Here is a 24,295-nt window from a genome sequence, read left to right on the forward strand (position 1 = left end):
CACCCCTTTTCCCACGTAGGGGGCCCGGGGTTGGGCTCTGGGGTGTCGCCCCCCGCCCCAGTTCCGTGCCCGGGGCTCCCTCGGCACGGCCTCCCCCTCCCCCCCACGGCACGCCCCCCTCCGACATGGCGCATCCCACCATGGAGGGCCACGCGCATGCGCCGCTCCCCCCCCCCCGAAGCCACCCCCGTGCCCGCGCTCCGCCCCGCCTTCCCGCCTCCCTCTCTGCGCATGCGCACTCCCCCGCCCCGCTCCTTCCAGGCGGTTCCCGGGGCGGCAGCCAATGGGGAGCGGCGGGCGGCGCGCAGCCCCACTGCGCAGGCGCGGCCGTGACGTAGTGGCCCGGCCGCCGGAGCGCGGCGACGGTGTGGGCTCGGAGCGCTGCCCCGCCGCCGCCTGGGCCGCGCCGAGCCGGTGAGTGCCGGGGGGGGGCCCGCGCCGGCCCTGACGGCCCCCGGCGGGCCCGAGGCCGCCCCCATCGCACCCGCAGCGCCCCCGGGACCGCCTGCGGCCCCCCCGGGCCTCCCCTCCCCCCTCACCGGGTCTCGCCGGGCCTCTCCCGCCCGTCACCGGGCCGCCCCCGGCCCCTCCGCCTCGGTCCCGGTGCCCCCCGGGCGTGCGGCCCCGCGCGTGCCCCCGTTCCCTCGAGCCTCCCCCGCCGCCGCCTCCGGTACCGGCGGTTTGCTCCCCGGGAGGGCCCCCCGCTGGCCCCGGTGCTGCCCGGCCCCTGCCGTCGCTCGCGGGCCGGCCCTGCCCGAATGTTGGGGGCGTTAACGGGGCGTTATCGGGGGGGTTACGGGGCTGGGGGTGGCTGGGGGTTGGTCGGGGTCTGTGTGCGGCACCCCCCCGGCAGCTTCCTCCCGTGCCCGGCCCAGGTGGCCGCTTCCTGCTGCGCCCGCCCTGCCTCCGGTCCGTCTCGGCCCGGTTCCTGCAGCGCTCCCTGGCAGGGGTTCATACGGTCACAGAGGGGTTTGGGTGGGAAGGGACGATAAGGATCAGCCGGTGCCACCCCTGCCGTGGCAGGGACACCTCCCAGCAGCCCAGGCTGCCCCCAGCCCCATCCAGCCTGGCCTTGGGCTCCTCCAGGGATGGGGCAGCCACAGCTCCTCAGCGCCCTTTGATCATCGTCGTGGCCTCCTTTGGACTCGCTCCAACAGCACAGCCGTGTTCCTGAGGGGAGCGGTGCTGCGAGTGTCGGGGTGACTGAGTTTGAGAGGAGCGGGACGTGAGGTGGGGATGCATGCGGGCAGCGCTGGGCTGGGAAAGGCTCCGTCCCGGCTGGGTGGGCGAGGTGGAGCAGCAAACCTTCCCGCGGGCGTGCTTCTGGCAGCTTCGTTTTTGAAAAGCTCGCGTGTGGATTCGCAGGGTTTTGGTTCTCGTGGTCTGGCGGTGACCAGAAGCTCGGCGCCTGGTCCCGGCCACGCGTTGCTGCCCTGCCCGGAGAGGAACCGCTCCTCGGAGCGCGTTTCCACGCTGTTCTCCGGCCCCGCTGACGTAATGGGCTGCGCTGGCAGGTGTTCAACCTGACTTCTTGCTAAGCGGGGCCAGATTGGCAGCGTGAAGCCTGTTAATCCCAAATTACCGGCCCCGGTTAGCTGGTCGCGTCTCCCTGCGAGGAGATAAAAGCCCCGCGGAGCCACCCCCTTTATCTCGCTGATTCAGGAGAGAGGGACTCGGGCCTTCCCGGCGCTCCTTGGTGGTGACTCTCTGGGAAGCGGCGTCCTCGGGAGCTTCTGGGTGTTGGTGCTCAGGGGAGCTGCCTGCCCGCACCCGCCACTACAGATCTTCTTCTGGGGTACGAAACCCAGCCGTAGCCTCGTCTAGAGCAAAGCGAGGAGAGCCGATCAACTCGGCGGCCTTCATTTAAGGCTGAGGAGGTGGCAGACGGGCGGAGCTGGCGTCACCGAGGGGCCGTGGAGGAAAAGGAGCGTGCTGGGGCCGCAGGGAGCAGGCGGCTCCGGCACCGGCTTCTCCGAGCGCCTCGTGGGTGCGGGCGGCGCAGACAAGGCGGGCTGGGGACGGGGCAGAGCACACCCCGTCGTTCCGCCGTGCCGGGCTTGCGTCACTGGGAAGGAATGGTTTGGCTGCCCGGCCCGTGCCGCGGAGACACGGCGGGGCAGGTTCGGGGCGGGCAGGTAGCTGGGGAGCTGGCGGGTGTTTGGGAGCCCGGAGCGGAGGGGGAGCGCTCGCTGCGTGCCGACGAGCTCCTTTCCCCGGGCTTCTCCCGGCGCGGCGAGGACCTGCGGCGCTCGGGCTGAGCGAGGCGGTGGGGAGAGCTGCTCCCAGGTGTTCCCCTGCCCAGCCAGGACGGGAAGAGCGCGGCAAAGCACGTTTTGTGCTCCTGTCTGGTGGGAGGATTGAGCCACGCAGCAATAGACAAAGTCTTCAGGCTACGTGCGGATGGGTCGCTGGAGAAAACGGGGGGTGAGGCAGCACAGGGCTTGTCACAGGCAGGGGAAGGCGCGGCGGGAAGGGCGCAGAGCTCCGAGGAGCAAGTGTTGGAAGAGGAGGAGATCAGTGAGACGGCGTTGGGGCTGCAGGAGGAACGGGAGGCGGAGGAGTTGGGAGCTACATCGAGTCCCCGTGAGACGCTGCCAGGCGGTATGGCTGGTAAACGGGAAGAGCCAGGAGAATACACTGAGAGAGGGTGCTAGGGCTGGAAGAACAGACAGAAGCCCCAAAGGAGAGGGAAAAGGGAGTCCCCGGTGCCACACGAGCCTGGTAAAGCCTGACTGGGAGGAGCAGGGAGGAGGGCAGGGCCCGAGAGGTGTGGGAAGGAGGGGCCGGAAGGGGCTGGGGGCAGGAGCAGAGCACGGGTGTCCCCAGGTGAGTGGGGTGCAGGCGGCCTCTGGGGGTAGGGAAGGGAAGAGAGGGATCGGAGGAGATGGGCTGCGGGAAGAGGAAGCCGGGGAAGAGGTGGCTTGGCAGAGCTGGTGTGAGCGTGGCCTGGATCGGCACCGCCCGCGGGGAGCCGGCTGGGTTCTGCGTGCGGTTGGCTTCTCCTGGGCGCCGGGGTGATGACAAGACAGGCGGGCTGAAGTCAGCCTGCCTCGGCCCGGGGAGAAGGAGGCGCCTGGGGAAGTGCACACGGGGATCCCGGCCCTCCTGCAGCTCCTCGGTGACGGGCTGCGGGAGGTCAGGCTGTGTTAGGAGAGGTGGCCACCGGAGGCGGCCGGGTGCTGGGACAGGCTCCCCAGGGACTCGGGCACGGCCCCGAGCCTGACGGACTCTCGTGAGGCCGTTGGACAGTGCTCTCAGAGGTGAGCTTGGAGCGCTGGGGCGGTCCCGCGTGAAGCCAGGGGTTGCGCTCGGTGATGCCTGTGGCTCCCTTCCGGCTCGGGGCGCTCTGGGGTCTCTCCCCTGCCTCCCTCTGCGGGGGGCTCGCTCCTGCACGGCCCCGCGCCGGGTTTGGCCGAGCTCTGGGGGAAGCAGAGCACCGACAGCAGGGTGTGAGGAGCGCAGCCGCGGAGGTCCCTGCAGGAGGAACATCACCGGGCTGAACTCTGCCGGGATCCGTTTGGCTCCGAGGCGGGGCTGTGTTCGTGGCAGGGTGTCCGGAGCAGCGGGGCGTCCCGCAGCAGCGGGCGGCGCGGCGGCGGTCTCCTCTCAGCGCTGGGCGGTGTCCGAGCGAAGCCGGGGAAGGCGGCCCTCACCTCGTGCTCCCGGGCGGCCCCGGGAAGAGTTTCCAGGTGGAAGCAGAGCTTTCTGCCAGCAGTTCGGGAGCGCCGTGCTCGCGTCCTGCCAGGGTTCCCCGCGGTCCCACGGGCAGGAAGAAAACTGGGTTTCAAAAGTTCAGCTCGCTTTCTGCGGGGGGAGAGCTGCCCCGCTGTGGGAGCGGTCTCTCCATTAGTCAGCCCGAGTGCCTGACGCCTCGTTTTGTGACTGAGCCCGGTTAATTGCGACGCCTTCGCATCATTAAACGCGCCTCTAATTCTGCGCCGCGGCGCTCTCGACCTCCGTGAGCGTTTAGTCGGCACGGACGGTTTCCCTGCCCGCCCCGAAGGACAAAACTTGGAGCAGCAGCAGGGGACGAGGCCGGGGGGAGGAAGATGAGGAGCTGTGCCTCTGGGATCCGCGAGGGAGCAAGGAGGCAGCGAGCGCGCGACAAACGGAGGAGAGGTGGCCGCAGCTGGTCCCCGAGCGGTGACGGGGCTGGGCTTTGGGGCGGGTCGCTGCCTCCCGCTCCTATTTTTCGGCCGGTTTCTCCAGCAGCCGGAGCCTCCTGCTGCCAGCGCAGGTCCCGCCAGTTCCTCCCCTGCTCGGGACACTGGTGTTCGCCGCGGGCGTCCCCTGGGGGAAAGGGGACGGGATTCCCGTGCTCCTGCAGCCTCCGCCCTGCCATTAAGCCTCCAAGCCTTTGATTAGCCCCTTCCCCTCGGGGAGCAGGCGTTTGGCACCGCCAGGGCTGGGGCTCGCCGGTGTGAGGCGACGGGCAGCGGGTGGGAGGCAGCGGCTCGCCGCCGGCCTCGCTCTCCCTCTCCAGGTAGCGGCGTTCTTGCCGTCCCGGTGGGGTTCTGGGGAATATTTCCACTTGAACGCTTCGACTGCCGCGCTGATTTCTTTCTGTCCTCTTTTCCAGGTGAGGCGCGCCGTGCCTGACGTCCGATTTTCATGGTTTTATGCGTTTTTTTTTTAAACTTACGGATTAACGAAGGGCGACTTCGCCTCCTCTCCGCGCGGCCAAGATGGAGCAGACTGAGAGCTGCCCCCACGCTGCTCGGGCCGTGGGCGAGGCAGAGCCGTGCAGCACAGCCCTCGCCTCCGGCGGGCTGCGGGGCTTGTGAGAGCGCTCCCTGACAGCTCTCCCCGTGAACTGGCCCGAAATGGTCGCCGCAGGAAAGATTTGATGAAATTCCCCTCGGTTGGCGGCAGCCGGGTGGAAACGAAGCCTGCTGGAAGGCCGGAGGGCCGGGAGGAAGGAGCGGGTAGGAAGAGGGCGAAAACGCAATCCACTGGGCCTTCCCCTGCAGCCCCCCTCGCAGAGAAAGGATTTGCAGCTCAGCCTTGCACCAGCTGTTCCTCGGCTTTACCGGGCGAGAGAGAAATAAATAAAATTAAACGGCCACCGCCAGGCAGGCAGCCCCGGAGCCCGGAGAAATCAGGGAGAGTGCTGCTGTGACCGCCTCCAGCGAGGGGGAGGAGGAGGAGGAGGAGGAGGCCGAGCAGGTCTCTCGGGAGACGTCCCCCTCCTCCCGTGCACCCACCGAGGGGGCTGCGGAGCTCGGGAGGGAGACGCGGCTCCCGGCGAGGCTTTGTGCAAGGGGCTGAGCGACGTCCCGCAGCCGGCTCCTCCTCGCCTCGACGCCGGCCCGAGCCACGTGGGGACCTCTTCGGAGGCCGTCGCCCGACGCGGGGGCTCTCAGCGCTCCTGCCCCGACGGCTGGTTTAAATCCAAACCCGGTTCTCTGCCCTGAGTTTTTAATTTTGATTTTTTTTGTTTGTTCGTTTTTAAACTCTCACTCCCTGTGCCGTGAACTCTCGCGGGGCGCAGAGCGGCGTGGGATCCTCGGGGCCTCTCTCCGGAGGCCGCAGCGGGCTTCTCCAGGCCTCCTGCTGCGGCCAGAGCTCGCTCGGGGAGGCCGGGCAGCGCCTCGGCCCCTTCCTCCTCCCCTCCCCTTCTCACCTTGCTCTGACTCCAGCTGGGCCTGGGCTATGCTGCAGGGCGGATTCCCCAGCAGAGCTCCACCATGCCAGCAGCGTCCGGAAAGAGGTTCAAACCCAGCAAGTACGTCCCGGTCTCGGCCGCTGCCATCTTCCTAGTGGGAGCCACCACCCTCTTCTTCGCCTTCACGTGAGTCTGCCTGGTTTTCGGGGTCCCCGGCTGGTCGGTGAGGGAGAGTCGGAGGAGGAGCGAGCTGCTGGGGCTGGCGCTCGCTCCCCTAGCAGGTGGCTGGCGTTAGGGGCTGCGGGCGGGCGGCGCCCTCGCCCCGGCGCGGGGTCCGCCTGCCCCGTTTCGTGCAGGGCCGGGGGGGTTGGGGCCGGCGCGGCCGGAGCCCCGGGGGGCAGCGACACGGCCGGGCCGGTTCCCTCCTGGCAGCGAGGCCGGCAGCTGGTGCTGTCCTTCAGCGGGGCGCCGCCGGAGGCTGGCCGAAAGCAGCGGGGGCTGCGCCGCCGGTTCGGGGAGCTGCAGGGGGGGGGAGTGGGTGTGCACGGCGTGTTCCCTGCCGCGCTGCCGGTCGGAGGGGGCTCGGAGGGGCAGCCCTGCCCCACGGCCCCCCGCGGCCTTGCCGTGCCCGGCCGGGAGCCGCTTATCGGCGCGGTGCTGCAGAGCAGGTTTGTTGGGAGCGGGAGCGCCCGGGCAGGGCGGCTCTAGTCGCAGGCCGGCGGGTGCTGGTTAACCTACTTCAGAACACCACAGGGAAGCTGGAGCGCAGCGCGCTTTCACACGGGTTTCACTGGGGCCGGCTCGGCGCGGCCGCCGGAGGGAGGGAGGTGTGAGGCTGCGCGGGGAGCTCTCCCCGTCCTCGTGCGGCTCCGCTCGTGCCCGCGGTGCTACCCGATCGTCAGGAGACGCTGGGGCAGGCAGCGGGGACGAGGGGCATTCCCGCCCTCCTGCACGGGACGAGCCTGCCGCTCGTCAGCAGCTTTAATGCTGCTTCAGGCCAGGAGTTCCCCTGCTGGGTCAGTTTGTCCGTCCCTGCCCCTCTTACGGGAAGAGGTCCCCGCTCCTTGCGGCCAAGGAACCAGCGCTGGAAGGAGCCGGCAGCACCTCCAGCCCCTGGACAAGGATGGGCGGCTCTGGCGCCCCGTGGCACGCGCCGTCCGTCCTAACAGGACCTGAACTCCCGCAGCACTCGCAGGGATTCGGTTTTGGGACTGCGGTGGGGGACCGTGCCCGCGGAGGGCAGGAGAGGCCGGGCTGGGGAGAGGCGGACTTGTCGAGCGGCAGAAAGCCCGTCTGGGCTGGAGGTGTGACTCAGTGCGCCCGGCGGGCCGGGGCTCTGCCTTTCCCCGAGCTCTCTCATGTGCTGCCAGGGACAAGTCTCGACAGAGCTGGGCGTGCTGCGCGCCCGAGCTCGGAGAGCAGACCCACCGAGTTCTCCAGGACGTGCGTGGCTGCAGCGGGGAGCAGCCTTCCTCCTCCTCCTCCTCCTCCTCCTCCTCCTCCCAAGGGCGTCCCGGTGCTGGGACAGGGCGCGCAGCAGCGCCCGCTGTTAGGGGCCGTGGGTTGCAGGTACGGTCTGGGTAACGTGGGATCCCTGCTTCCCGTAGGGTTTGGCCCCTCCTGCGGGACCTGTAAGCTGGGGAGGGGCAGGAGGGCAGGGGAGGAGGCTCCAGCCTGGCGTTTGGGGCTCGGGCTGATCCTGTAAGCTGCGGGGCGGGTCCCCGTGTCCCGTTCCCCCGATCCTCCCCGAGACGCCAGCCTGGCATGGCCGCGCACCGCCAGCCTGCCGGGCAGGGTTTAAAGTCCCCTGGGCGCAGCACGGCCCCTGGCAGCTCTCCCAGCCAGTTGCAGGCGCCGGGTCTCGCTGCAGCAGATAAGGCCGGGGGTTACGGGCCGGCCCCGAGGCGCGACGCCTGCTCCTGCAGTCGGTGCTCCCTCCCCAGGGCTGGAGGTCGAAGGGCGGCACCGGGCTGGCGGCTCTGCCCTCGGAGCGCTCGCGGCCCTCCGTGCCCCCACGCTGGAGCTGGGTGCCCGGCCACCCCGAGATGGTGGCAGGGCTGTTCCTCCTGCAAGGGCCGGCTCCTTCCCTCCCAGCTCGTGCCAGCCCTGCTGGGGTCTGTTTGGGGCTCCGGCCGGCACGTTTGGCTCGGCCCTGCTGTTGGCATTTCTGCTGGCGGCGGCTGTAATGTGGTGATGGGCCTGAGCGGTGGCTCTGGCTGCCCTCCGTTCCTTTCAAGCCAAGATTTTGGGCTTGGACGTGGCTTTCCTGGAGAGAGGGGCTCCCTGCCCCGTGCTCCTGGAAGGGCTTTTCCCACCTGCCGCCCCCCCTCTGCCCCTCCCAGCGGGGCTGGGAGCCTCCTGTTGAGTTGGAGCGTTGGGTGTAGTGACGGGGAGCTCGGCTCTGCCCTCCCTCGGGGCAAAGTCCCCTTAGGAAGGGGCGCCGTGCCCTCAGCACCATCCGTACGAGGACGTGGGATGGGTAACACCCTGTGCAGCGAGGCCAGAGGGCAACCCCGTGTGTCCTTCGAGGCGGGTCAACTCCCGTGGGGCCGAAGCTCGGTGTGCGGACGCCTCTCCTCCTCCTCCTCCTCCTCCTCCTCCTCCTCAGCACCCTGCCCCGCTGGGCTGGCAGCACCCGCCGGGCGGCACGGCGAGGCGAGGCGAGGCGGGCTGCCTCGGGAGGCAGAGCCGGCACGGCCGGTGCTGCGCGGGCTGCCGGGGAGCCGCTCCTTGCCCCGCAGAGCTCGTGGGGAAACGCCGGGGCGATGCCGCCGCAGATAGGTCGAGGTGGGGAGGCAGCGCCCGGGGGCGAGGCTCCCTCCTCCCCTCCCGAGGTTCCCGAGCGGCGCCGCCCCGCGTGGAAAGCTGTCACCCTCTGCCCCTGCTTCCCGGCAGAGGCGTCGCAGGAGCAAAGTCCCCAAGGACCCCGGGACCGCCTGTCCCAGCGGGTGTCGGAGGGCTGGGGCCGGCACGTTGCCCCTTCCCCGCTACCCGCTGGGCGCTGCGGAGGACCCGCCGCCGTATGTCGCGCCGCGCGCTGCCCCCTCCGCTCTCGCTGCCTAATCCATCCGTGTTCGGTGCTGCGGGGGAAAGAGAGGGACAGATGCTGCCCTAGATCCGCGGGATTAAACTGCCCGTGGCAAAGCAGATTAGGGAATTACTCCGGCGCCTCCGAGGGGGAAGCCCGCTGCCCTGAGCCTGCACCCAGCGGGGGCCGGGTGGGCGGCGGCTCCCTCGCCCCACGGAGGAGCTGGGGGCGGGCTGGGGCACCGAGGCTCCCCCGGGCAGCGTCTCCAGGCCGGGTTCCACCTCCTGGCTGCGAGGAGGAGGAGGAGCAGGACGAGCTCTGGAGCTGCGGCTAATTTCACGTTCCCTCGTGGGGCTGCCTGCACGTGCTGCCTTGTCAAGGGGAGGGGGATGGTTTTGGGGGGTGAGGAAGAACGAGGGCCTGGGGGGCACCAGGCGAAGCCCCCTCGCTGCCCCGAAGCTGCCCAGCTACCCCCAGGCCTCTTCCTGCTGTGGCGGTGCACAGCCCCGTGCCGGGTGTCTCAGAGCCTTTGTGTACGCAGGTGCCCGTGGCTCAGCCTCTACGTGTCCCCGGTCATTCCCGTCTACAATGCCGTCGTCTTCCTCTTCGTGCTGGCCAACTTCAGCATGGCCACCTTCATGGACCCAGGCATATTCCCACGAGGTGAGCGCGGCTCTCGTCGGGAATCACCTGGGACAGAGCGAGTTCCTTCCTCGGGGGTAAAGAGGATTACGGGACGGGAAAAGGGTCGGGGAAAGCTTCCCTTCCCCGCCTGGCCGGGACCAGGTGGTGGCACGCTGCCGGGAAGGTCGCGCTGGGTTCGTGGCCCAGCCGGTGGGATCAAGTGGTGAAAGTCCCCTAAACCCTGGCCCCTTGTGGGCTTGGGGCAGGGCTTGGGGGAGCTCCTCCCTCCTCTGTCCGCGCTCAGCGGTCCCCGTGACAATCAGGTGGGCCCGGTGTGCGTTTGCGGTGGGGCAGAGGAGGGTTTTGCCAGGGATCTTCAGCTCAGGAGGGCGGCGGGGGCGTGGTGTTGCGCGCCCCGTGCCCTGACGCGTGGCCGTGCTGGCGTTTCCCCGCCAGCTGAAGAAGACGAGGACAAGGAGGACGACTTCCGAGCTCCACTTTACAAGACGGTGGAAATCAAGGGCATTCAGGTACGCATGAAGTGGTGTGCGACCTGCCGCTTCTACCGGCCACCGCGCTGCTCCCACTGCAGCGTCTGCGACAACTGCGTGGAGGTGAGCAACCGCCGGCTCCCGGTGCCTCTTCTCGGCACAGCCGCGAGCCCTCAGTCCTTAAACCCAGCGTGCGGGCACGAGGGGCCGCCGGCCCGGCCCCTCACCGCGGCTCCTCCCCGCCCCCAGGAGTTCGACCACCACTGCCCCTGGGTGAACAACTGCATCGGGCGGCGCAACTACCGCTACTTCTTCCTCTTCCTGCTGTCGCTCACCACGCACATCATGGGGGTCTTCGGCTTCGGCCTGCTCTACGTCCTCTACCAGGTGGAGCTCTCTGGCGTCCGCATGGCCATCACGTATCCTCAAGGGGGTTTTTACGGGGCAGGGCGTTGGTGGGGCCGGGGATGGCGCGCGGCGGAGCAGGGCTGTGGCTCTTCCTTAGCGGCCTGCTGGCAGGATGGCCGTGATGTGCGTGGCCAGCCTGTTTTTCATCCCCGTCGCCGGCCTTACCGGGTTCCACGTGGTGCTGGTGGCGAGGGGCCGCACCACCAACGAGCAGGTACGTGTGCCGGGCTGCTGCGGGGGCGCTCAGATCATGTCAGGACACCTCCGGGTACCCCGGGGGGCTTCCCAGGACAAGGCAGACGCGGGCAGGGTGGATTGAGGGACGGGAAGGCACGGGGATGGCTGGCACGGAGCACGAGAGGTGTGCGAGGGGAGGCCGAGTGCGCCGCGTTCGCGCAGCCTGGAGAAAAGGGATCTTCCTGCCGTCGTTCGGCTGTTGTGGAGAAGGAGCCAGGCAGTTCTCTTCTCGGGAACGCGTGGTGGCAGGGCAGGAGGCGATGGGCAGCTCGAAACAAGGCACTTCCCAATTAGCAGGGAGAGACCTTCCCCCGTGAGGGCGGTCCCACGCCACCCTCCCGACAGGAACAGGGGCCCGAAACGAGCAGTCCCCGTCCTTGGCTACGCTCACGGCAGGGCCGGGCAAACCCCGAGCAGCCCGACCTTGGCCGTCCTCGCCAGGGGCAGGGGCTGCACCGGGGACCTCCCGCGGCCACTGCCCGTCCCGGCACCATGCTCCTCGTCCTGCAGGTGACGGGCAAGTTCCGGGGTGGCGTCAACCCCTTCACCAACGGTTGCTGTAAGAACGTCAGCCGGGTCCTGTGCAGCTCCCCAGCCCCCAGGTAAGCGCGGTGCAGCGTGGCGAGCGTTTTCCCTGCGATGCCCAGGGAGACTGAACCGCCCCCAGCTGCAGGCCCTCACCTTCTCTGCCCTCTCCCTGGCGTTCACCAGGTACCTCGGGCGTCCGAGGGCCGAGCAGACGGTGCTGGTGAGGCCCCCCTTCCTGCGGCCCGACGTGTCGGACGGCCAGATCACCGTCAAGATCATGGACAACGGTATCCAGACAGAGCTGAAGAGGACGAAGGTGAGGAAAGTGGGGGGTTAGCACTCCCCCGCGGAGCCCAGGGGCGCGAGCCTGCGTGCGTGAGTAAAGAACCGAGTGAGCCTCGTCACACCCCACGTCGCCCTCCATGTCGTCTCGTGCTGCGTCCCCATGGGACAGACACCACGCCCGTCCCATGCGGCAGCAACCCCGCGAGGCTTTGCACCCTCCGTTGCCCTTCCCCGTCCCGTTCTCCGCCCTCACAGTCATTCGGAGGTCCCCCTTCCTCCGCACTCACCAGCACCCGGGACACGCGCTGCCTTCAAGCGCTGAGCCGCTCGGACGGGCCCGGGGGCGCCGAGAGCCCGCTCGGCGCTCCTGCACGTTGGCGCCTGCCGGGGTAGAGCTGGGGCCTCGGCACCCCCTGACCGCCTGCGCTTTGTCTCTGCAGTCCAAAGCAAGCCTCGAGGTGACAGAGAGCCAGTCCGCTGACGCCGAGCCGCCACCCCCACCTAAGCCAGACCTCAGCCGCTACACGGGCCTGAGGACACACTTAACCCTGGCCACCACCGAGGGTAAGGAGGGCGAGCAGGGCCCCGGCCAGCCGCTGGGAGGGGAGCCCAGGGCTGCGCCCAGCACGCCAGGAGCCAGGGCCGCAGGAACAGGCTGCGGGGCAGACCCGAAGCACGTCGGCACGCCGCACGGTGGGGCGGGATGTGCCCGCACCTCTGGGCCGGCACACGCGGCCCCGGCGCTCGAGGAAGCCTGGGGGCTGCTTACAGCCAGCCCCGCTCCGTCGGAGGAGGGCAGGGACCGAGCCGAGACCGCTCCTCGGCAGCGCGGTGGCTGGCGGGAACCGCCGTGAGAGGCAGCGGGCAGGTTTGCAGGCTGCCGTGCTGTAGGCAGGCGCAGGAGCACAGCCCGGGCGGAGGAACGGCAGGCCTGGCTCGGTGGCAAGGAGCGTGCTTGTTGCAGCCTGCACGGCTCGCTCTCCCCGCTCCCCTGAGCGCCAGACAGAGAGCGCCGCTCAGAGCCGCCGGCGCGGGCTCGGCACGAGAGGTGGCGTGAGAACGGGAGCTCGGACACCGCTGCGTCCAGGTCCCTCCGTGTGCTGCCGGCCCCACTGACCTCCAGGTCTTGCTGGGGCTGCTGCAGGGCCAGGGAAGTGCCCCCCCGGTGCTGCGGGGACCCGTCTTCCATCCCCCTCCATCTCAGCCCTCCCCGGAGCACCTCCCCTCGAGCCCATCCCTTTCGCCTCCACCTCCGTGGTCCGTCCGCCCCAGGCTCAGAGCCGGTTCTGGGGGGAGGAGGGCGCTGGGCAACGCGTCCTGCGCGCACCGCCTGGGGCAGCAGCCTCGCCTCTGAGCCTCTCTCTCTCTCCCTCCCCCCGCAGACAGCGGCCTGCTGGGCAAGGACAGCCCCCCGACGCCCACCATGTACAAGTACCGGCCCGGCTACAGCAGCAGCAGCAGCTCGGCCGCCTTGCCCCACTCCACCAGCGCCAAGGTAAAGCCGTGCCCGCGGTGGAACGGGGCCGGCGCTGCGCAGCGCTCGGCCGCCCGGGGAGCTCTGGTCACCAGGGGACGTCCTGCCCCCGGCTGCGGCTTCCTGAGGGGGGGAAGCTTGGGGCGGGCTGCGTGAGCTCGGCGGGGAGCCGCTGCCTTCCCGGGGGTGACTGCGCTGCGTCCTTCCCCCAGCTGAGCCGGGTGAACAGCCTGAAGGAGCCCAACTCCATCTGCGACGGCGGCCGCAAGCCCAGCTACCGCTCGGAGCCCAGCCTGGAGCCCGAGAGCTTCCGCTCGCCCACCTTCGGCAAGAGCTTCCACTTCGACCCGCTGTCCAGCGGCTCCCGCTCCTCCAGCCTCAAGTCGGCGCAGGGCACGGGCTTCGAGCTGGGCCACCTGCAGTCCATCCGCTCCGAGGGCACCACCTCCACCTCCTACAAGAGCCTGGTGAACCAGACGCGCAACGGCAGCCTGTCCTATGACAGCCTGCTCACGCCCTCCGACAGCCCCGACTTCGAGTCGGTGCAGGCCGGCCCCGAGCCCGAGGCGCCGGTGGGCTACACCTCGCCCTTCCTCTCGGCCCGCATCGCCCAGCAGAGGGAGAGCGACCTGCACGGCCGCTTCGCCGCCGCCGTCTCCCCCAAGCACGCGCCGCCCCGCGAGCCCTCGCCCGTGCGCTATGACAATCTCTCCCGCCACATCGTGGCTTCCATCCAGGAGCGGGAGAGGCTGCTCCAGCAGCCGCCCGCCCCGGCGGCGCCGGGCAGGGAGGACGACGCGGGGCCGGCGGACTCGGGCGTCCGGTCGGCGACGCCGGGCTCCGGCAGCGCCGCCCCCCGCAGCAGCTCTTCCTCGGACGATTCCAAGCGCTCGCCCCTGGGCAAGAATCCGCTCACCCGCCCGGCCCCTCCCCGCTTCGGCAAGCCCGAGCCCCCGCACGCGCTGCGGGCGCGCTCCCTCGGCTCCCCCGAGCAGCCCGCGGCCCCCCACCTGGGCAAATCCGTGTCTTACGGCAGCCAAAAAGCGGCGCCTCAGGCCGGCGTCCCCGAGGCCGAGGAGGTGGCCTTGCAGCCGTTGCTGGCACCCAAGTAAGTGCGCGTGTCCCCGGGGAGGGGGGGGCTTCCCCCATTTTTTCCGCCGCGCTCTCCTGCTCACCCCGCGTCCCCGCTTCCCTCCGCAGAGACGAGCTGCAGCTGAGGACGTCCTACAGCAAGTCCAACGGGCAGCCCAAGAGCTTGGGGCCGGCCGCCCCCGGCGCGGGGCCCGTGCCCCTCAGCAGCCCCACGCGCGGCGGAGTCAAGAAGGTGTCGGGCGTGGGGGGCACCACCTACGAGATCTCCGTATGAGGGGCACGGCCCGCGCACCTCCTCCCAGCGGGGCACCCAGGGGCCTCCCCGCGGGCACGGACGCTCTGCAGCCCCCGGGGACGAGGGGCGGACGGGCTGGCGGCGCTTCCCTTCCTGATTTTTGGTTTCTCCTCCCCGTTTTCCCCCCCTCCCCAGGACTCGGGTGCTGCCTCGCACCCCAGCAGCGCCCCTCTCCCTCCGAGGACCCCGGGGGGGGCCCCGTCCTGCGGCCCCCCCGCCCGGGCCAGCCACTTGTGGGCCTTGTGCAATCACTCGCTCGCCTAGTGTGGTAGGAATGGATTGTTTTTAAAACCAGAATAACTTTTTTTTATTATTATTGTTACCGGATTCTATTTTTTTTCTCTTTCTGAGTTACCAGGTGTGTGTATATATAAATATCTATATATATAAATATAAATATAAAAAGAAAAAGAAGCAGAAATTATATATCTGACCCAGAGAGAGGGAGAAACCGCCCGGGGCTGCTGCTGCCCCCGCACAGGCCCTGCGGGCGCGGGACGAGAAGGGGAAGGTGCCTGGGGGCAGCGGGGGGGGCGGGCACAGCGCCCTGCCCTGCTGAGCTGGGCTGGAGGCCGCGGGTTCTTCCCCGCTCCGTTTCTCGGGTTTTGGAGCCTCCTCCCGCAGCCCCCGAGGGCACAGGGTGGGATAAAGGGCGAGGGCCGGAGCGCAGCAGCGCTCCGCACGCCTCCCAGACCCACCCCTTGCACCCACGGCAGGGCCGGGGGGCGCCGGGGGGGCCTGGGGAGCCGCTCGTGGGCTCCGGCCGCTCCGCCCCCGTGGCTCCTGCTGGTTTTATCCGTTTCCCCGGGGTTTGTGGCGGGCTTTCCATTTGTATTTCTTCCCGAGGGGTGTAAGAGGGCTTTCTGGCGGTCGCGCAGTTGGTTCTATTTCCACGTGGGGACGAGGAAGGCCGGCGGGGCGCAGCCCCCCACAGCAATATTTTCTCATCACATGCCAAAAAAAAAACAAAATGCAGATGGGGAGCCCAGTGCTCCCCAGCCCCTGCCTGGGCCCCCGCCCTGGGGCCCGGAGCCCTTCACGCATTACTTTACTCGTTCTCTACGGCAATATCTCTCCTGGGGCCTCCGCAGGGCCATGCCATTGGTTTTTTTTATTATTATTATTAGCCATTTTAAAATGAGGAATAAAAGGATATTTAATGAGCCATCCCAGCAGGCATGCGTGTGCTTTATTTTAGTGTCCGGGGACAGAGGCTCCCGAGAAGGGCTCCTGGTGTCCCTCCGTGTCTCAGCTCTCCCTCCCTCCTCAGGGGAGGGAAGGAAAAGGGGGCCGGGGGCCGGGGCGGGGTGCCGAGCCCGGTGCTGCCAGGCTTTGCAGCGCCTTCAGTCCCGGGCCGGAGCCAGCCTGTAGGAAACAGCTCCTGGGGCGCCTTGGGGCAGCGCTCCCCCTGCGGGTAAGTCTGCCAGCCGACAGTTAGAGCAGCCACTGCCACCAGCCCCTCCTTAGAGCAGAGACTTTAATTAAAAGGTGAGTAAAAAAAAAAAAAAAAAAAAGAGCGCCCTCAGTGCAGCGGGTTGTTTCGGTACGAGGGGCTGAGGGCAGCCATCCCGACCCCAGCTCCAGCACAGTCCACGCGTTCCCCTGGTCCCGGCCCTCCGCGGGCTGCGGGGCTCGTCCTCGCTGCCCGCGGTGGGGATGCGCCTGCCCAGGTCTCCCCGCTGCGCTCCGCAGGAGGGACGAGTCCGTCGCGGGTCGGCCGGGACCGTCGGTGGCACCCGAGAGCCCCCTGGGGCGGCACCAACGCGGCCTCACCGCAGGCTGCTGCTGCTGCTGGCCTGGGAGCTGCCCACCCCCGGGTGCTCGGGGCTGTGCCGGTTCTGCGGGGGAAGGAGAGAGAGACGGCCCGTGAGGGACCAGCGGGATCAGCACGGCTCCCCGGCTCTCCCCTGCTCCCCCCCTACCTTCTTTTTCTTCTTCTCTTTCTTCTTCCTTTTCCGTTCAGGATCCTCCTCTTTTTTCTTCTTTTTCTTCTTGTGGTCAGAGTCCGAGGGGGTTTCTGGAGGCACGAGGAGACGAGGATTAGTGTGGGAGCGGGGACAGGACGAGCCGGCAGCCTCGCGGCGCGGCCCCTTACCGGGGGGGACGGGGTCCTGGGTGCGGCTCTGCTTGTGCTTGTGCTTGTTCTTCTTCTTGGGCGGCTGGATGTGCATCAGCCGGCACTGCTCGGGCAGCTGGGGGAGGAGATGGGGCGGGTCAGAGGGCGCTGGGTGCCCCCTCCTTATTCCTTTTGCCCCCAGCACCCCCACTCCCTCCCCAGCACCTAAGGGGTGCCCTTGCTCCCCCCCCCAGCGCCCCCACTCCCCTGCGGAACCCAAGGGGCTCCCCCCCAGCGCCCAAGGGGCGCCCCCAGCACCCGAAGGCTCCCCCCCAGCACCCAGCCCCCCCCCCCCCAGCGCCCCGGGGCTCACGGGGCCGGCGTGCAGGCGGAAGCCGGTGAGCATGGTGCCGGTGAGCGGGGTGAAGGAGCTGCCGCAGATGGGGGGCTTCTCGATGAGGGAGCGCAGGCTGCTGTTGTCGTGGGAGCCGGGCAGGTCGATCATGCCGGGCAGGTCGGGCAGGAAGTTGCTGAGCTTCTCCTTCACCTTCTTGCCGCAGAACTTGTTGTAGGCGTGCTCCAGGTTGTAGTGCGTGATCAGGTTGGTGCTGCCCGTCAGCTCCGTGCTGCCTGCGGCGGGCGGGCGCCGAGTCCCGGGGCTGCCCCCGCCGCCATTTCCCTCCCGCTGCTCCCCCCCGGCCTCTCCCCCCCACCGCGCGCACGCAGCCCGCGCGCCCATTGGCCCGCCGCGCTGTCACTCCTCGCCTCCCCGCCCGCCCCCTCCCGCTCATTGGCCCGCCGCGCCGCCCGTCAGCGCGCCGCCGCTCCCCATTGGCCGCCCCCTCAGCGCGGCGCCCGCCCCGCACCTGGCAGCTCCCGCAGCAGGTAGAAGGGGCCGGCGGCGGCGGCCTTGCCCTCGCCGGGCGCCGGGGGGGCGGCGGCGGCGGCGGCGGAGGCGGCGGGCGGCGGCGCGGCCCCGGCCCCGGCCGCTTTGGCGGGCCCGAAGCCCAGGGCGGCGGCGGCGGCGGGCGGCGGCTGGTCGGCGCCGCCGAACAGGGCCGAGAAGTTCTCCATCTTCCCAGCCTGCCCCGCGCGCCCCGCCCCGCCGCGCGCCCATTGGCCGCGCGCCGCCCAGCGCCCGGCTCGGTTGCCGAGGCAACGCCGAGCCCCGCTTCCCGATTGGCCGCCCCGCCCGTCCGTCTCCCTGCGGTTCTGTGGAAGAACGCGGCGGCTCGGCTTCCTATTGGCCAGCCCGCGGGGAACGCCCCGCCCCGCTTTGACAGGCAAGCGGGCCGCCCAATCGCAGCGGGGCGGGCGGTGAAGGAGGAGGAGGAGGAGGAGGGCAGCAAGATGGCGGTGGTGGCGCCGCTGCTGGCGCTGCTGTACTCGGTGCCGGGGCTGTGCCGCTGGCTGGCGCGGCCGTACTACCCGCTGTCCGCGCTGCTCGCCACCGCCTTCCTGCTCGTCCGCAAGCTGCCGCCGCTCTGCCGCGGGCTGCCCTCGCAGCGGGAGGACGGCAACCCCTGCGACTTCGACTGGGTGAGAGCCCCGGGCCCGTCAGCCCCCCCCCAGGGCCCCGTCAGCCCCCCCGGGGCCCGTCGCCACCCCCTCAGGACGGCTGAGGCCCGGCAGCTCCTGGCACTGCCCTCCCGGCGCCGCCTCCCGCTGCTGAAGGGCTTCCCGGGCGTCCGTGAAGGTTGCCGGCGAGGCCCCGTGCTGTAGGGGCAGCCCCGTGTCCTTGCAGTCAGCGAGTCATACGGTGGCTCAGGTTGGAAGGACCTCAACTCCCAGCCCCTCTGGAAGGGGCCTCAGAGCCCCCCCAGCTCCACCCCCCCGCCATGGCAGGGACACCTCCCACAGCCCAGGCTGCCCCCGGCCCCGTCCAGCCTGGCCTCGAACACCCCCAGGGATGGGGCACCCACAACCCCTCTCGGCTATGGGGAAGGGGAGGAGGCGCGGGGATTTGGGGCCAGCGGGCCGTGGTGCAGCAGCTCGGCCTCGTGCCGGCAGCCCCCCCGCCTCAGGGAGGGCGACGCAGTGCCGGTGGTGCTGTTGGCTGCTCCTGGGCCCTGCAGGCGGCCACGGCGTGCCCGCTGCTCACGGCCTGTCTCTTGTGTGCAGCGGGAGGTGGAGATCCTCATGTTCCTCAGCGCCATCGTGATGATGAAGAACCGACGCTCCAGTGAGTCAGGGCTGGGGCCGTGGGGCGGGGGCTGCTGGTGGTGCGGCCCTGGGGAGCTGCGTGGGGCTGGAGGAGCAGAGGGAAAGGGACCCGGGGCAGGGGCTGAGGGGTGCCTGGCCCTGTCTCCTAACCTTCAGCCCCTTTTCCAGTCACGGTGGAGCAGCACATCGGGAACATCTTCATGTTCAGCAAAGTGGCCAACGCCATCCTCTTCTTCCGTCTTGACATCCGCATGGGGCTGCTCTACCTCACGCTCTGCATAGGTGAGAGCTGCGAGGACGCGGGGAGGGGACCCCGAGGTGCCGGGGGCTGCCGCAGCGCCCCTTGGCGTGGCTTTGCCTGCCCCGAGCAGGCGTCGTGCCAGCTGCCTGGCAGGGGGCTGGAGCTCTCTGCCGTGGGCCGTTGACCTTGCGGTGTCCGTTGCTGAAGGTGCAAGAGGTTTCTGTGGGCTTGGGGCGCTGGGGCAGGAGGAACTTTCCTCCACACTGAGCCTTTTGGGGTGCTTCAGGAGTGGGAACGGGGTGCGGTGGGGGCAGAAGCCCGTCCCCAGGTGGGCAGCGGGCTGAGGCTCGCTGTCGTTGCAGTCTTCCTGATGACGTGCAAGCCGCCACTCTATATGGGCCCCGAGTACATCAAGTATTTCAGCGACAAGACCATAGACGTGAGTATCTCCTCCCTGCGCCGGGCTGGCACGGGGGGCCGGGGGGCTCTGCCTGCCGGCCCCCGCCGAGCCCCGTGGCCCCGCGGCAGGAGGAGCTGGAGCGGGACAAGCGGGTGACCTGGATCGTCGAGTTCTTCGCCAACTGGTCCAGCGAGTGCCAGTCCTTCGCCCCCATCTTCGCCGACCTCTCTCTCAAGTGAGTGGTGCCCGGCGGGGGCCTCAGCGAGCCGTGCGGTGTGGGGTCACAGCGCTTGGGGTAATCTTCTGCCCCCCCAGGTACAACTGCTCGGGGCTGCACTTCGGGAAGGTCGACGTCGGCCGGTACACGGACGTCAGCACCAGGTCTGCGGGGACGCGGCTGGCTCCCCCAGCCCGGGACGGCGCTGGGGAGCCCCTGGGAGCCCCCCAGGCCTCCCGGGTGTCACCGTCCCTCCCTCCCCGTCCTCCTGCAGGTACAAGGTCAGCACCTCGCCCCTCACCAAGCAGCTGCCCACCCTCATCCTCTTCCAGGGCGGGACAGAAGTCATGCGCCGCCCGCAGATCGACAAGAAGGGCCGGGCTGTGTCCTGGACCTTCTCGGAGGTGGGCGAGGACGGAGGGGGTGCGCCAGCCCCCTGCGCTGTCCCCCCCCGGGCGTTACCCGCGGCTCCCAGCACGCGGTGGGGACACGGCGGGCTGTCCCCGCTGCCCCTGACCCCGCTCCCCGCCTGCAGGAGAACGTGATCCGCGAGTTCAACCTCAACGAGCTCTACCAGAAGGCCAAGAAGCAGGCCAAGCCGCGCGACGAGGGCGCCGAGGAGGCTCCCGAGGGGCAGGCGGCCGCGGGGCTGGCCAACGGGGAGACCAAGAAGGACAAGTAGAAGCCACCCGCACCCTGCTCACCCGCCGTCACCCCGCCGTCACCCCCCTGTCCCCGCGCCCGGGGACCGCGCAGCGCTGTCGGCGGCTCCCGGTGGCCCCGGCGGGCTCTGGGCTCCCCCTGCCCGCCGCGGTGGGGCTGGGGGCCGGGTCCCGGGGCCGGTACCGCGTGTCCGCGGCGGGCAATAAACCTCCGGTGGCGGCCGCCTGCCTCCCTGCGGCGGGGCGGGGCTTGAGGGGAGGGGGCGTGGTCGCGGGGCGGCGGGGCGGGGCCTGGGGTGGTGGGCGTGGTGGTGGGTAGGGGGCGGGGCCTTCTCGAGGGGGGGCGCGCCCCCATTGGCTCTGCCCGCGCCGCCGTTTCCCGCGCCGGCAGGAGGGCGCGGGCGGAACCATTGCGCGCCCCGCGTGGGGGGGGGGGGGGGGCGGGCGCGGCGCGGCGCTGCTCCCCTCCCCCGTCCCCCCGCGGTGGTCGGGTCCGTCGCGGCCCCGCCCCCTCGCGGCCCGCGCTCCCGCCGCGCTCCCCGCATGGCGCCCCGCGGCAGGAAGCGGCGCGCCCCGGCGGCGGCGGCCGGGCAGGGCGCGGAGGGCCCCGAGCGGCTGCGGGCACGGGCTGAGGGCGGGCCCGGGGGCGGCGGGGCCAGGGTCGTCATCGAGCACTGGTGGGGCCGGGACCGGGAGCGGGCTGGGGCCGGGAAAGGGCCGGGGATGGGAACGGGACCGGGACTGGAATGGGGATGGGATAGGGCTGGGAGCGGGACCAGGATGGCAGTGGGATGGGGCCGGGATGGCACTGGGACCCGGGTCAGGAGTGGGACCGGGAGTGGGACCGGACTGGGGCCAGCATAGAGCTGGGAGTGGGACTGGGATGGGACCAAGAGCAAGACTGGGATTGGGCCGGGGTCCGGACTGGGATGGGACCAGGAGCAATGACCCTGTCCTCCCCCCGCCCCCAGCAAGAGCTGACGGGTGTTCGGGCGCAATGCCGCGGCGGTGAGCGAGGCCCTGCGTGAGGCCGTGGCCAACCTGGCCGTGGACATCAACCCCGAGAAGCCCCGCAGGAACAGCTTCGAGGTGTCCCTGGTGAAGGAGGACGGCAGCAGTGAGTACCCGCAGTCAGTGGGGGGTTGGGGTGAGGGCTCCCCCCGGCAGCCCTGACCCTTCCCCGCGTCTTCCCCCCCAGCCGTGGAGCTGTGGAGTGGCATCGGGAAGGGGCCGCCCCGCAAGCTGAAGTTCCCCGACCCCGCTGCCATGGTGGAGGCCCTGAAGAGCAGCCTGGCCTAGAGGAGGCGCCAAGGTGAGGAGAGACCCCAGCAACGGGATCAGGACCCCCGCACGCCGACCACCCTCTCCCCCCGGCCCAGCTGGGATCAGCACCCGCGGAGCGAGCACCCATGAAGGGGCGTGACGAAGTGAGGGGGCGCCTGCCCCCCCAGTCCCGTCTCCGATGCCGCAGCTCCCCCGTGGGCAGCCAATGCTGAGCCCCCAGCTCCCCGCTCTCCCCTGCAGCCCCCCAACCCCTTGTTCAGTTCCCCAATAAAGCCCTGCAGCTCCACAACACGAGGCTGTTGGCTCCAGAACTTTATTTTCTCAACAACACATGGTCTCCGTGGCCCTGCAGGGGTGGCCTGTCACCTGGGTGCGGGGCAGGGGGCTCCCGGGACCCTAGCCCAGGACATCTACCTCCCCATCGGACTCGGATGAGAGGCTGGGCCAGGCGCAGACAGCACCGGGGGGCAGGCGCGGCTCCGCCACCCCCACGTCCACCTCCTCGTCCTCCCCGAGGCTGTTCCCCTGCGGCTCCTCCAGCCTGCAGCCCTGCTGGGGCCTGGGGGGCACCGCGGGCTGCTTCCCGCAGGCTGCCGGTGGGGGCCATGGCTCTGCCACCCCTCCAGCACCCACCGCCATCCCCTCGTGGGCCTGCACCAAAGAGGGCTGCCCCTCCCGCACCACCTCCCAGTGCTCCCCGCCCTCCACCTTCCTCAGTTTCAGCCGCCTCACAGGAGGTCTGGGGCGCGGGGCACCCTTGGGGGGGCTGCCAGCATGCCCGTGCTCAGCCCCGCTGCCTGCTATGGGGCAGAGCCTCGGGGAGCCGGGCTGGGGGGCGCGCAGGCAGCTGCGGTCGAGCCTCCAGCGGGGCCCGGGGTGCACCAGGCAGCCCCCCTGCAGCTGCAGAGACTCGAGCTCGGCCACGCGGAGCTGCCGGGCGGCCGCCAGCACATCCTGCGCCTCCTCCGAGGACGCCTCCAGCTCGGCGGTGTAGAGGAAGCGCACCAGCTTGCGCAGCGCCCCGATCTTCAGCCCCTGCAGCTCCAGCACCACCCTGCGCCCCTTGGGGGGCAGCTCCCGGGCCAGCTGCTCCATGAAGAAGGGGCTGCACACCGAGAGGACGCAGCAGTGGGCTGCCACCGCCTCCCCTGCAGAACAACAAGCGGCCGTCAGGCCCCACGCGGGTGCTGCCCTCCCCAATCCCCCCCCCGAAGCTCCACGGGAGTTCAGCGGGACCCCTCGCTCCTGCCAGCCCCGCAAGGGGGGTGCAGCTGCACCCAGCCCTTTCCTCGCCCCCCGGCCACCCTGGACGCCCCCAGCCCTCGGCGCTCGGCCGCCCGCTCACCTTCCGCCCGCAGCACCACGTCGCAGAAGACGTCCTCCCGCTGCTGCTGCTGGTGCAGCTGCAGGAAGGCCGCGTGGAGCAGGCGGGTGCTGCGGTACAGCAGCCGCGGGGCGGCCGACGACGGCGAGCCCGGGGACATCCCTGGGGAGACAAACGCGGCGCTGGGGACCCGGGGCTCGGCACCCCGCCTCCTGCAGCCCCCGTGGGCGCAGACAGATCCCGCAGCACGTGCGCATGCAGCTCCATCGCGCACGTTTTTACGCTCTGCAAATTCCCGCCAACGGCCACGCCGACCTCCAAGGCCTCCCTCCCAGCCCCAAACACGGCACCGGCCGCCAGGGGGCACCGGCCGCGCCGATTCCGAGGCAAAACCGAGCGGTTTTGGGGCCCGCAGCCTGCCCCGCGGCCACGAAGCGCCGGGTGCGGGGCGCGGCCACGGGCCCGGCGGCACAGAAGGGCCGGTACCGCCTCGTACCTGCCCGTGCGGGTGACGGGAGCCGCAGGGTGGGGACACGCGGCCGGGACACACGGACGGGACCCGGACACGCGGACGGGGCGCGCCCGCGCCCGGCGGCTGCTGCGGTTCCCGCGCGCGCGCCTCGACCCCGCGCCACGTGCGCCCCGCGCCACGCCCGGCCCTACCCTGCCCAGCAACGGCCCCGCCATTGGTCCGGCCCGCCAGCCAATGGCGGCGCGGCGGGGGGGTTGGCGGGAAGGGCGCCGAGGGAAGGGGCTGAGGGGAGGCAATGGAGGGCGGGAGGGTGGGCGGCGAGGAGGATGTTGCGCCCGCCGGGCTGCCCCTCGCCATGTCTGTGCCCCGCAACGGCCGCCCTGGCCTTGCACCAAGAGGCTCCTGTTCAAATTCAGCCCCTCTTAGTTTCCCAGGCTCGCTGAGCTCTGTTGGATGGGAGTCTGGAGGCAAACGTGTTGGTTTTTTGTAAAACCCCATCTCCGTTAGGGTTTTGCCGGACCCAGCCCTCAGGTTTTGGCACACCTAAGGTGGCAGACCTGAGGGCTGAGCTCCTCCCAGCCACCACCTCGCAGGGCCGTGACACGTGAAGGCACCAGGGATCAGTTTCCTGTCCCATCCTGGTCACACACCATGAGCAGGCCATGCAAGACAGCCCAGCTAGAATTTGGGAAAAAGCTCCGTGCTGCTTGCAGTCACCATCATTACAGGGTTTAAGCACACAAGCAAGAGAGAAATAAGCAGAGTGCATGCTGTCTGCAAAGAAGGCTTTCCTGGCGCGGTGGCACTTGAGTTCAGCAGTGTCAAAGCCCTGCTCCGGGCCTTGTTTTGGACTCCCAAGGCCCTCTGTGGCCTTGCATGTGAGAAACGGCGCTTTCAGGGCTTACTGACGCCCCTCGGGAAGACAGCCGTACACATAAACAGCAGGCAGAAAGGGGAGGATTGATAGCGGGTATTTTGGAAACTGGCCTTCGTGCAAGCGATGCTGCCTACTTAGGGGAGGCTGAACTGCGTTTTGTCGCTTTATAAAGCATCCATTGTGAAAACATCTGCGTCAGTCACTCCACACACATGAACAACAATTATAATAATCCCAGCCCAATTGCCTGGAGATATTAGCTGTTCTTACAAACAACCGAAGTGGGTGGAAATTTCAAGAGCTGCGGAAGAATAGGAGTCTAAGTGACGCTATAGATTTTAAATCTACAAAGTTTTCTGTAGCTAGTTAAACACGGTGCCATCCCCTGATATTTCCTGTGGCTTTACAGATGGATTTTAATGCATTTCAACATGTGAGGGTGTTTTTCTCAGTTTTTGCTGTGTGCAGAGCTGGCACAAACCAAGGAGGAAAGTGGCTGATTATAGGTCTAGGCCAGAGGCTGCTGAGGTTA

The 24,295-nt window shown here is 69.6% G+C and overlaps 5 protein-coding genes across 6 annotated transcripts; 3 read left to right on the forward strand and 2 right to left on the reverse strand.

The window, feature by feature from the left end:
• The first annotated feature begins 286 nt into the window (after nt 1–286).
• On the forward strand, nt 287–15,234 carry ZDHHC5 (zinc finger DHHC-type palmitoyltransferase 5). Its single transcript, XM_040558927.1, has 12 exons — nt 287–414; nt 4,580–5,791; nt 9,175–9,296; nt 9,714–9,871; nt 9,998–10,167; nt 10,268–10,370; nt 10,904–10,995; nt 11,105–11,237; nt 11,647–11,770; nt 12,589–12,701; nt 12,893–13,788; nt 13,881–15,234. Exons 2-12 carry the CDS (start codon nt 5,688–5,690, stop codon nt 14,044–14,046), a joined length of 2,181 nt encoding a protein of 726 aa, XP_040414861.1. The 5' UTR covers nt 287–414; nt 4,580–5,687; the 3' UTR covers nt 14,047–15,234.
• Nucleotides 15,223–17,212, reverse strand: MED19 (mediator complex subunit 19). The gene is made up of 5 exons (XM_040558934.1): nt 16,990–17,212; nt 16,497–16,753; nt 16,163–16,259; nt 15,990–16,084; nt 15,223–15,905 (listed from the first exon to the last, which is right to left on the reverse strand). The coding sequence occupies exons 1-5, from the start codon at nt 17,195–17,197 to the stop codon at nt 15,837–15,839; spliced, it is 726 nt and encodes a 241-aa protein (XP_040414868.1). The 5' UTR covers nt 17,198–17,212; the 3' UTR covers nt 15,223–15,836.
• A 234-nt stretch (nt 17,213–17,446) lies between these two features.
• TMX2 (thioredoxin related transmembrane protein 2) lies at nt 17,447–20,028 on the forward strand. Its single transcript, XM_040558936.1, has 8 exons — nt 17,447–17,662; nt 18,245–18,305; nt 18,455–18,568; nt 18,890–18,966; nt 19,056–19,162; nt 19,243–19,308; nt 19,419–19,548; nt 19,680–20,028. Exons 1-8 carry the CDS (start codon nt 17,474–17,476, stop codon nt 19,824–19,826), a joined length of 891 nt encoding a protein of 296 aa, XP_040414870.1. The 5' UTR covers nt 17,447–17,473; the 3' UTR covers nt 19,827–20,028.
• A 308-nt stretch (nt 20,029–20,336) lies between these two features.
• On the forward strand, nt 20,337–21,377 carry SELENOH (selenoprotein H). Its single transcript, XM_040558945.1, has 3 exons — nt 20,337–20,483; nt 20,778–20,923; nt 21,005–21,377. The coding sequence occupies exons 1-3, from the start codon at nt 20,350–20,352 to the stop codon at nt 21,103–21,105; spliced, it is 381 nt and encodes a 126-aa protein (XP_040414879.1). The 5' UTR covers nt 20,337–20,349; the 3' UTR covers nt 21,106–21,377.
• A 10-nt stretch (nt 21,378–21,387) lies between these two features.
• On the reverse strand, nt 21,388–23,051 carry BTBD18 (BTB domain containing 18). Of its 2 annotated transcripts, none has more exons than XM_040558937.1 (3): nt 22,911–23,051; nt 22,436–22,576; nt 21,388–22,238 (listed from the first exon to the last, which is right to left on the reverse strand). In XM_040558937.1, exons 2-3 carry the CDS (start codon nt 22,572–22,574, stop codon nt 21,487–21,489), a joined length of 891 nt encoding a protein of 296 aa, XP_040414871.1. In that variant the 5' UTR covers nt 22,575–22,576; nt 22,911–23,051; the 3' UTR covers nt 21,388–21,486. The 2 variants fall into 2 exon arrangements, with proteins under 2 accessions (XP_040414871.1, XP_040414873.1); XM_040558939.1 differs by lacking the exon at nt 22,911–23,051 and adding an exon at nt 22,689–22,853.
• Between the last annotated feature and the right edge of the window lie 1,244 nt (nt 23,052–24,295).

Source organism: Cygnus olor, chromosome 5 (assembly GCF_009769625.2).
Source record: "Cygnus olor isolate bCygOlo1 chromosome 5, bCygOlo1.pri.v2, whole genome shotgun sequence".
NCBI classification, from domain to species: Eukaryota; Metazoa; Chordata; class Aves; order Anseriformes; family Anatidae; genus Cygnus; species Cygnus olor.

Coding starts and splice junctions, on each gene's coding strand:
- TMX2 (XM_040558936.1), top strand. CDS start 17,474: ATGGCGGTGGTGGCGCCGCTGCTGGCGCTGCTGTACTCGGTGCCGGGG. Junction 18,967..19,055: donor TCAGCGACAAGACCATAGAC/GTGAGTATCTCC, acceptor GCCCCGCGGCAG/GAGGAGCTGGAGCGGGACAA. Junction 19,309..19,418: donor TACACGGACGTCAGCACCAG/GTCTGCGGGGAC, acceptor GTCCTCCTGCAG/GTACAAGGTCAGCACCTCGC.
- MED19 (XM_040558934.1), bottom strand. CDS start 17,197: ATGGAGAACTTCTCGGCCCTGTTCGGCGGCGCCGACCAGCCGCCGCCC. Junction 16,085..16,162: donor CCAGGACCCCGTCCCCCCCG/GTAAGGGGCCGC, acceptor TCGTGCCTCCAG/AAACCCCCTCGGACTCTGAC. Junction 15,906..15,989: donor AAGAGAAGAAGAAAAAGAAG/GTAGGGGGGGAG, acceptor CTTCCCCCGCAG/AACCGGCACAGCCCCGAGCA.
- ZDHHC5 (XM_040558927.1), top strand. CDS start 5,688: ATGCCAGCAGCGTCCGGAAAGAGGTTCAAACCCAGCAAGTACGTCCCG. Junction 9,297..9,713: donor CCCAGGCATATTCCCACGAG/GTGAGCGCGGCT, acceptor TTTCCCCGCCAG/CTGAAGAAGACGAGGACAAG. Junction 9,872..9,997: donor TCTGCGACAACTGCGTGGAG/GTGAGCAACCGC, acceptor CCCCGCCCCCAG/GAGTTCGACCACCACTGCCC.
- BTBD18 (XM_040558937.1), bottom strand. CDS start 22,574: ATGTCCCCGGGCTCGCCGTCGTCGGCCGCCCCGCGGCTGCTGTACCGC. Junction 22,239..22,435: donor CGTGGTGCTGCGGGCGGAAG/GTGAGCGGGCGG, acceptor GTTGTTCTGCAG/GGGAGGCGGTGGCAGCCCAC.